This window comes from Gossypium raimondii, chromosome 4, assembly GCF_025698545.1.
Source record: "Gossypium raimondii isolate GPD5lz chromosome 4, ASM2569854v1, whole genome shotgun sequence".
Lineage (NCBI taxonomy): Eukaryota > Viridiplantae > Streptophyta > Magnoliopsida > Malvales > Malvaceae > Gossypium > Gossypium raimondii.
The window spans coordinates 643982-654281 of NC_068568.1; the positions used below are offsets into that span (position 1 = coordinate 643982).

General features: G+C 31.6%; 1 protein-coding gene across 2 annotated transcripts; it reads right to left on the reverse strand.

The window, feature by feature from the left end:
* Positions 1–3118: 3118 nt before the first annotated feature.
* LOC105779358 (ankyrin repeat-containing protein ITN1) lies at positions 3119–5411 on the reverse strand. Of its 2 annotated transcripts, none has more exons than XM_052629033.1 (4): positions 5290–5411; positions 4392–5204; positions 3818–4293; positions 3119–3707 (listed from the first exon to the last, which is right to left on the reverse strand). In XM_052629033.1, exons 1-4 carry the CDS (start codon positions 5297–5299, stop codon positions 3162–3164), a joined length of 1845 nt encoding a protein of 614 aa, XP_052484993.1. In that variant the 5' UTR covers positions 5300–5411; the 3' UTR covers positions 3119–3161. The 2 variants fall into 2 exon arrangements, with proteins under 2 accessions (XP_052484993.1, XP_012458566.1); XM_012603112.2 differs by having other exon boundaries at positions 3119–3710.
* Between the last annotated feature and the right edge of the window lie 4889 nt (positions 5412–10300).

Consider the following 10300-nt stretch of genomic DNA (forward strand, 5'->3'; position numbering starts at 1 on the left):
ATTGCACTAGACATCTCCAAACTATGGGCCCAATTTAAATTGGTCTTCAAATTTTAAAACATTCTAATTATATTTTCGAACCACGATATTATATCAATAAGGTCTTTTGTTACTAAAATTATTAATTTAATCACTAAATGAGACATTAGATCTTATGCAACATAATTTAAAATGACAAATTTAAAGAAAAATTAATATTGTAAAAACTTGGTTTTAAAGTTTTCAAAGCTTTTATAGGAACTATTGATATGTCACGAAACTAATTAAAAATTGACTAAGGCAAGTGTACCTATAAGTTAATAGTATAGCTATGGTGAGTAAAGATACGTCCTCACGAAGACTAAAAACACTAGTAATTACTATCTTTTATTATTAAACCGAATAAATAGAGTGATTAATTAAAAATTAAAATTAACTAATTTAATTAACTAAAGAACACGACAAATAACAAATCACGAAAATAATCGATTAACAACCAAGAAGTGAAATAATACCTAGGTAAGAATCCATCTAGATTCCATCTATCACTTTCAATCTAAATTACGCAATTTCTTTACTTAGCAACTTGATCCGTAGAAATCTCTAAATTATGCTAATATCTCTTTCGAGCATAAGGGCAACTAACTCTAGGTTGATTAATTGAAATTACTTTCAAATTAAAACCCCTATTATCGCATTAACTCGTGCTATGGATTTCCCTATTAGATTTTACTTTGATCTGATAGATTTATGTCGTCCTATTTCTAGAATTGCATGCAACTCCACTCAATTACGCAAGATCTAATCTTAAACAAGGTCTATTAGACCTCCGATTTAAGCACATCGAACATTGATCAATACTCTAGAAATATTAAACAAAGAATTAAGCACTTATAATTGAGAACAAAAAACTAAGAGTTTTTTTGCGTAAAATAAAAATCAAATGACAGAATCCATCATAGGATTCGTCTTCCCTAGGTAGTTAGAAAATTACTTCATGCTTGAAAATAGAAATATCCCATATACAATAGAACCGGAAAAAACTAAAGAAACCCATGATAACTGCTAGAAATCAATTGAGAATCTTCAATCTTGACGAAAATCCGCTTCAAAGTCAGCTTCAATGGTGTTTTTTGAGTTGTTTTCTTAAATATTCTTTGACGACTCTCTCCTATCTTCTTATTTTGTCATATATATATATATATGTCTTAAAATGCCTAAAAACCTAGAAATCGTGATTTTTCACTATTCGATGCGTAATTTCGTAAAATTGGCATGGCCTACGACATGCCCATGTGGGTCACCCGACCGTGTATGTTGACCATGTGGAATGGATCATCCCATGTGGATCCTTTAGGTTACTCCGACGCTCTAGTTTTCGCTCCTTTTGCTCCCAAATGCTATGTTAAGCATTAAAACATGAATTTAAAGGATTAAGAGTATAAAAATAATAATTAACATCGAATAATCACCCAAAAAGCATTAAAAATAAGATTAAAATATGTTACTTTTAGCACTTGTCAAATATTTGCACACTTAAGCATTTGTTTTTCCTCAAACAAAATTCTTTACCCACATTCAAGTAAACTTCCTCAATTTATTGTTTCATCGACAATATTGTAGGATAATCTATAGATAATCATGCATTGGAAATTTAAACTAAAATAATACTAAAGAATACAAGCAATCCAAGTAGAAATTTTTATGGCTTAAAAACATAGGCGTCTCCCCTATCTCAATAATTATCTAAAATTCGAACTTAACAAGAATTAACAGCCTGACTAAGGTTCACTCTAAGCATTCAAAGTGATTAAGGTTCAAGTAATATGCACTTAATAGTCAAAGTGTTTAAAGTTAAAATATGTTACTTTTAGCACTTATCAACTATCGTTTGCTCTCTCTCTCTTTTCAGTTTTAATTTACTTTTATTTTTAATTTTAAAAGTTATACAACAAAATTTTACTTTTTATAAAATTTTCATTTTAATTTATGTTACATAAGATTTTATGGGTCATTTAATGATTAAATTAATGATTTCAGTAATGAAAGGACATAATTGATATATAATATCAATAGTTTATGCTATGATTAAAATAAGGGTCATAATTTAAGAATGTATAATGCAAGTAACCCACATAGAATTTATATATATATATATATATATATATATATATATAAATTGAGAATTTGTTTATTTAAAATATGACATTGTAATTGTGAAACAAATAAGCCACTATAATTATTTAAAGAAAATATCAATAATAAAAACTTTTGATGGTTTAAGATTGAAGATAACATTTGTAATATGAACGAAATTAAAATAAGAAATAGTTTATTTTGTAAATAAAAGAAAATTAAAATAAGTAAATAAATCATATTAAGAAGATTAAATGCACGTAAAAATAGTAAAAATAGTTTATTTGGGACCGAATGTTTTCTTATTTGTTCATATGTTTAATAAGTATTGGGCTATAGCCCCATTTACTTCAAAATTTATAACTTTTATTTTTATATATGATAAAAACATAAAATGGAAAACCTCAAGAAAGGCCCTGAAATTTGAAAATGCTACATCTTAATCCTTATCTTTATTTTGTTATTAAAAAACGATTCACTCATTTATATATATATATATATATATATATATATATATTAATTTATAAAAATTTGGGTCATAATTAAATTCCAATATATGAATTTTAATTTACGAATGTAGACAACAAATATTTAACAATGTGCTAATTTTAGCGTTGCAAGGATGCTGAAATCTTCCTTTCACGTAATGAACTCTCTAATCTAAACATTTTTCTCTGAATTTCTATTATAAACCTAAAATATTAAAAAAAGAAGTTTCAAAACTTTCTTTTTAAAAGATGATTTTAAATATGTCTGGTCACACCTAAAAAAAAATGACCACGACTTCCCATTTTCAATAAAGCCTTATTTTTTAAACCTAAAATTCTCATATTTTTCAATGATTTGTCAAACTAATTTTAATTATAATATCTTTATTATTCTTTACTATTTAATATTGTGATTTTTTTACCCTTTTTGAAATTGTCTATCTATCAATTAAATAGAGATTATCTAAAAAAGTTAAAAGTAATATTTATTCAAAGAGGAAACGTTCATACTAGAATTTAGAAGAATATTGTAATCGATGATAAAATATATTATCGTATTTATATATTATCCACAGATACTTTATTACTCAAAATTGGCCACATAACGGAAAAAAAGGCAGGGCAGATGAGATATGAAACAATGACGAGTTCGTGGGAAGGTTTTAAGACCACATAACTGCCTGTGCTGAAAGCAATCACCATCGCAACCGTTGCAGACGCAAGGAGTCCAAAAGCAGGCGGGGTTTCGTATATAATACTTACACGCCAAAGCCTAAGTTTAAATAATATATTATCCTGAAACCCAAAATGAATGGTGAGGACACAAACAGAGAAAATAAAGGCCATTGCATTTGTTACAACAAATGCTTTAAAGGCTGCCTCATCAATCAAAAGGGCAGTGCCTTGCTCTGACCCTTTTTCACTCTGCAAACCACCAGGAACAGTTATTGCCGCTGCGAATGCGACGGTGGCTATAAGTGCTGCCACTATTAAATGAGCCTCTCTTTTCTTCTCCAAGTTTTTTGGAGAGATAGTTGGCAAGCGATGAACTGGATTTTCTGCCACTTGATCATTCTCAATTTCTTCCCAGAATTTTTTGATTTCCTTCTGCCATGATAGACACATTAGCCGATTGTATTGTAGGTTTATTAAATATGTTAATTCAAAACTTAAATATTAATAAAACCATAACCGTGGAAATGCAATATACATACCTCTTTATGATGATATCTCTTATAGTGAAGTGTACTATAAACTTCTTGAGGTGTCATTCCAAAGTCACATTCCCACTCCATTAAATTATTGACTGATCCATATGCAATCTCAACACCAGCAAGCTTGAAAACTTTATACTTAAATGTAGAATGCCCTAATGGAGAGGAAGAGCCTCTAAAAGCCAGATAATGAAGAAAATTCAAACCTTTGTTGTCCACTTTTTCACAACAATCTGGACATAAAGAGAGAATCTTTGAAACTATTCCATCATTACCTTGCCTGGTTGCCATAAGAAGGGGTGTCATCCCCCTCTTTTTATCACCTATATAAGCAGCTGATACATCCCATTTTAACAGTTCTTCCACAACCGATATTCTAAGACCCAAGTGTGCAGCATAATGAAGAGGGGTGTGTCCATCTTCATCTCTTTCCTTTGTCAAATTCCCCTTCTTCTTTAATATTACCTTTACTGCCTCTAAATCCAAGCAAAAAAAAAAAAAGTCAATAGACCTGCTGTTTATTTATTTCAATTTAAAAAAAAAAAAAAAAAACCTAAGTAACTCAACAACATGCCTGCATCTCCAGCCATAGCTGCTGCATGCAAAGCTGTTCTACCGTGGGAGCCGCCATGAGTCGTTGATTTGAATTTATCGAATAATAGAGTCAACAAGGGCCCAGATCCTCTCCTAGCTGCTATGTAAAGTGGAGTCTCCTGTTTTTCGTTTGCAGAATACGGAAAATCAGGGTCTTCAAACTCCAACAATGCTTTCACCACTTCGACATTGCCACACCGTGCTGCTTCATGTAAAGCCGTGCTGGATTCCTGATCCCTAATCCTCAGCATCTCCCTCACTGCATTTACTTGATCCGTTCCCAGCTTCTCTAAATCTCCATCTCTAGGTTTTGCACAAGACTTGATTAGAAGTTTCACAATAGCAGAATGTCCATACCTTGCTGCAACGTGCAAAGGAGTTTGACCTTTAGCATTCGTTTGGAGTAGCAGTGATGGACACTTGCTGAGAAATTGTTCGATAAAATCTGATCTTTTTTCTCCTCTTAACCTAGTAATTAAATTTGGCAAAGACGGAGAGCAGAATTCATATTGTACGGGGAAGAACATGAATTTTGACAGAAATCTGTTAAAAAGCGAGACAGCATTCTCCTGGGTTGCCAAGTTAAGATGGAGCACGTTGTCATGGTTTGGGGTCTTTAGCGACTCAAGTTGAAGCCCCTGGTTATTATTGAATACTTCAATGTTGCCTTCTGCTGCTGCCTTATACAGCCAAGCATCCATGTGAGTGATGTTCTCTTCAGGCTCCCGAGGTTCACAAGAGGAAATAAGCATGATGTTTATCGATGGTTCCATTTTTGTTGATCTATATCTTCCTGGATAACACCAAACAGAATTGAATTAATTAGCTTGAAACATTCCAAGCTCAAGAAAAAAAATACAGCAAATTAAGAAATTTACCAAATGCCATATCTGTTAGTTACTTGCTTGCATACCCTCCATTCAACTGACCTACATATACAGCTTCATACTTGAACACTTTAGTATAGCGTAAAGAAACCACCTTTATATTTTTTAATTCCTTACTTGATCACATTGGCGTAGCATTTTCTTTTTATACTTTTACTTTAAACAAAACAACGTTCTACTGACTTATTCTTGCCATGTTTTTCTTAAATACATAATCTCTTCAAAAGTAATATATATATATAATTGAAAACATAATTTGATGATTTTTATCGATTTTAATTAAATTTTATCACTAACTTTGATTTTTAATTAAATTTTATCATTCAATATTAATTTGATGATTTGAAAACATAATTTAATAAGAAAAAACTTTCAAATATTTATTCTAATAATTAATTTATAAAATGACATTTTCTAATTTTAATAATATTATTAATTAATTTATTATTTTAAAATATAAAAATAAAATAAAGAATTCAATATAGAGTTAAAAGTATAATGATAAATTTATCTCTAATTAACAAGGATAATAACAAATATCAATCAAAATAAAGTAATTATTTTAGAATATTCAAAATAAAGTATAAAAGAAAAGATGGAGCTACAATTTCCTTTTATTCTTCATTCTTCCTTCACAACATTTATTCTCTTTGCAAACCATAACTTTTGCTTTATTCAATGAGAAGATTTAAGAGAAAAAAAAGGGTTTTCCATTCCCTCTTTTGGTCTCATATCATATAACAATCAAATAATGAATAATAAATCAATATTTTTGGCGGATTTCTCAAGCGGAAAGGAATATATTTTGTTTTGCTATTTTAAGAAAAAAATTCTTATCTATCAAATTATTGTACATTTATATTTGAATTAGGAATTAGGAATTAGGAATTTTGGGTACAAATAAAAAATCCAAGTGGTCTTTAACCATACATACATGTGATTATATATGTATTACCATAATATAATACGGTATAGAAGAGGATAATTTTTTAGATATTGTCAAACAAGCTTGATTGGAAGCCGAAAATAAATGAACTGAAGAAAGAAAGAGAGCATGAAACCAAACTAGTTTAAGTAAAATTGAGGTAATGTTATAATACATTAATATAAACGACTAATATGAAGTAAACAAAAGTAATTATTCTTATAATTTACCCAAAAATAGTATAATAGTAAAAACATGGATTTTGTTAATGAAAAGTACGTATATAATATTTATATATAACTGAAAAAGTGGATTATGACCAATTTATTTATTTTAAGGAAATAATAAAAGTTTATAGTAACTTTTAGCAACCTTTATTTATAGATTTAATTATTAATAAATCATATTCTTTTGACATATGCTTACCTAAACTAATAAAGGTAAAATAAAATTTAATTTAATTCTTTAATAATTTAAGTTGACACTTAAAATCTAGTTGGATTGCCATGTAGGATTACCGTTAGGAAGATAATGGAACTTAACGGAAGAGTGATCACTTCGTAACAAAATAATAACATAAGTGACTAAAACGTAACATTTCAAACATAAGTGACTAAAATGTAACTTGAGATAAACAAAAGTGACTATTTTTGTAGTTTACCCTTATAAAAATATAAACTTAATTTCTCTCCTAAGCCCCTGCACATGAAATAATTTAACATTGTAAAAGAAATCAATATAATAAAAAAAGCGCTCCAAGTATAAAGGAAAAAGAAGATGGAGCTACCATTTCCCTTTTATTCTTCTTGCTGTACATTTTTCCTTCACACCATTTATTCTGTTTGCAAACCATAGCTTTTGCTTTATTCAATGAGAAGATTTAAGAGAAAGTTAATGTATTTGAGATTTTTTTTTTCAGTTCAATTTTAAGGTTTCAGTTCGCTGCTTGAATTCCATAATTAAGTGACTAAATTTAATTTCATTGTTTCATTTAATAACGAAACAATTCGCCTCTCAACACGTCTGTGTGACAGGATTAAAATTTTAGTCTGATCAATTGCATGGTATTAAGCAATTCATTTGTTTCAAATTCGTCTAAGTCAGCATTACTCTCGAAAATGCGAGAATTCTAAAGGAAAATTCTCTAATAAACCAAAATAAAGCAGAAGTAACTCAAAAACAAAATAATAATAATAATAATAATGCGAACATAAAAGTCACAAGAAAACTAAGCACACCAAGTGTTTTAGTAAATGCCCTCCAAGTATATTTAATAAGTCCGAATGGGATACAATGGGATCAAGTGCTTACAAATAAGGGAAAAGACCTCTATTTAAAATATGATTTTATAGGTGTCTAATCACATGTGGCTAAAAAAATTAATAATCAAACTTAAAATTCTCATATTTTTCAATAATGCATTAAATTAATTTTTAATTACAACGAAAAATTACTTACAATATTTTATTATTCTTTGATATTTAATAAATCTTACTTTACATGAATTATGATTTTTTTCATCTTTTATGAAGTTGTATGTCTATCAACTAATAACATTATATTGATTTCAATTAAATGGAGATTGTTAACACTATTAGAAATATCACAAAAAATAATAATAATAAAGTAATGTTCATTGAGGTAACATTAGCACTAGAAATTGGAACAACATTGTAATGGTTGAAAAAGTAATATTGTCATATTTATATTTTACTTTTGTATTGTAGGATTTAGTTCAAAATTAGCCACGTACAGAGAAAAAAGATAGGCCAGATGAGATAAGAAACAATGGTTCGTGGGAAGGTTTTAAGACTACATAACTACCTTTGTTGAAAGCAATCATCATCGCAACCGTTGCATAGTCAAGGATCCCAGAAACAGACCGAGTTCGATATAAAACTGTTTCACGCTAAAAATTAAATCGTGATAATAGATTATCCAGAACCCCAAAGTGGGTGGTGAGGGCAAAAACAGAGAAAATAAAGTCCATTACATTTGTTACAGCAAATGCCTTAAAGGCTGCCTCATCAATCAAAAGGGGAGTGCCTTGCTCTGACCCTTTTTCACTTTGTAAACCACCTGAAACAGTTATTGCCACTGTGAATGCGACGGCGGCTATAAATGCTGCCACTACTAAATGAGCATTTCTTCTCTTCTCCAAGCTTTCTTTAGAAATATTTTGTACGCCAAATCCAATAACTGGTTCGTCCGCCACTTGATCATTCTCAATTTCTTCCAACAATTCTTTGATTTGCTTCTGCCATGCTAGCCACATTAGTCGATTGTATTGTAGGTTTATTAAATATTTTAATTCAAATTAAATTTAAATATTAACAAAACCATAGCCATGGAAATGCAATTTATATTTACACACCTGCTTCTGATGATGTTTCTCAGTTCGAAGTACACTAAAAACTTCTTGAGGTGTCATTCCAAAAGCACCTTCTAACTCCATTAGATTTCTAAGTCATCTGTATACAATCTTAATGCTACCACGCTTGAAAAGAGAGCGTCCTAATGGAGAGGAAGAGCCTCTAAAAGCCAGATAATGAAGTAAATTCAAACTTTTGTTGTCCACATTTTTACAGCAATCTAGACATAAAGAGAGAATCTTTGAAACTGTTTCCAGATAACCTTGCCTGGCTGCAATAAGAACGGGTGTCATCCCCCTCTTTCTATCACCTATATAGGCAACTGATACATCCCTTTTTAACAGTTCTTCCACAACAGACTTGCAACCCAAGTGTGCAGCATAATGAAGAGGGGTGTGTCCATCTTCATCTCTTTCCTTTGTCAAATTCCCCTTCTTCTTTGATATTACCCTTATTGCCTCTAAATCCAAGCAAAAAAAATAAGTCAATAGACCTGTTCTCTATTTATTTCAAATTTAAAAAAAAAAATGGAACTAACTCAACAATATACCTGCATCTCCAGCCATAACTGCTGCATGCAAAGCTGTTCTACCGTGGGGGCCGCCATGAGCTGTTGATGTGAATTTATCTAATAATAGAGTCAACAAGCGCCCAGATCCTCTCCTCCTAGCTGCTATGTAAAGTGGAGTCTCCTGTTTTTTGTTGGCAGGATACGGAAAACCAGGGTCTTCAAACTCCAACAATGCTTTCACCACTTCGACATTGCCACACCGTGCTGCTTCATGTAAAGCCGTATTGGATTCCTGATCCACTGATCCCTAATCCTCAGCATCTCCCTCACTGCATTTACTTTCATTCTCGGCATCTCTAAATCTCCATCTCTAGCTTTTGAACAAGACATGATAGAGGAAGAATTAGAAACAAACAAATGATTTTCAAATCCAAATTCAGTTACACTACGTGGCTAAAATATTCCCAGGTTGTTAGCATCCATAGTACACTGTTATTACCATTTACCGTCTGTTTTACCACCTCTCCTATAGTATTATAAATAATTGTCTCTGTAAACGTTGTAGAATGGGGTTTTTTTCTTCAATAATATTTCAATGCATTCTTCTTGTTTCCTTAGCTTAACAGCTTGATAGTTCACTGCTTGGTTATCATGGTATCAGTAGCCACTGCCTAGCAGCACCTCTGGTCCTCTTTTACCCTTCGCACTATGTCTGACTCCGACAATGAGGACTCTATCCTCGCTCCCACCCCTCACCCAGCCAACCCACCTCAACCCTTCTCCAACAAACGGATTAACATCCGCCTCGATGACTCCAACTTCCTTTTATGGAAGCAACAAGTTCTTTTAACCCTTCGCAGTCATGACTTGGAGGATTTTCTTGACAGTACCATTCCTCCTCCACCAAAGTTTTTAACCCTTGCCTCTGGTGAACAAACTCGTAACCCCGCATATAAACACTACCTTCAGCAGGACTCTGGCCTCGCTTCTTGGCTTCTGTCCAACGTCGGCCCTGATGTTCTCCCTCGTCTTGTCGGGGCAGACACAGCCTGCGCCATCTGGGACTGTCTCCTCCGGTTATTCTCCAAGCTCTCCACCACCAAGATGATGCACTTGCACTGCAAACTCCGTGCTATGAAAAAGAATCACCTTTCAATGGCCCAATACATTGCCCAGATAAAAGATATTACCGAC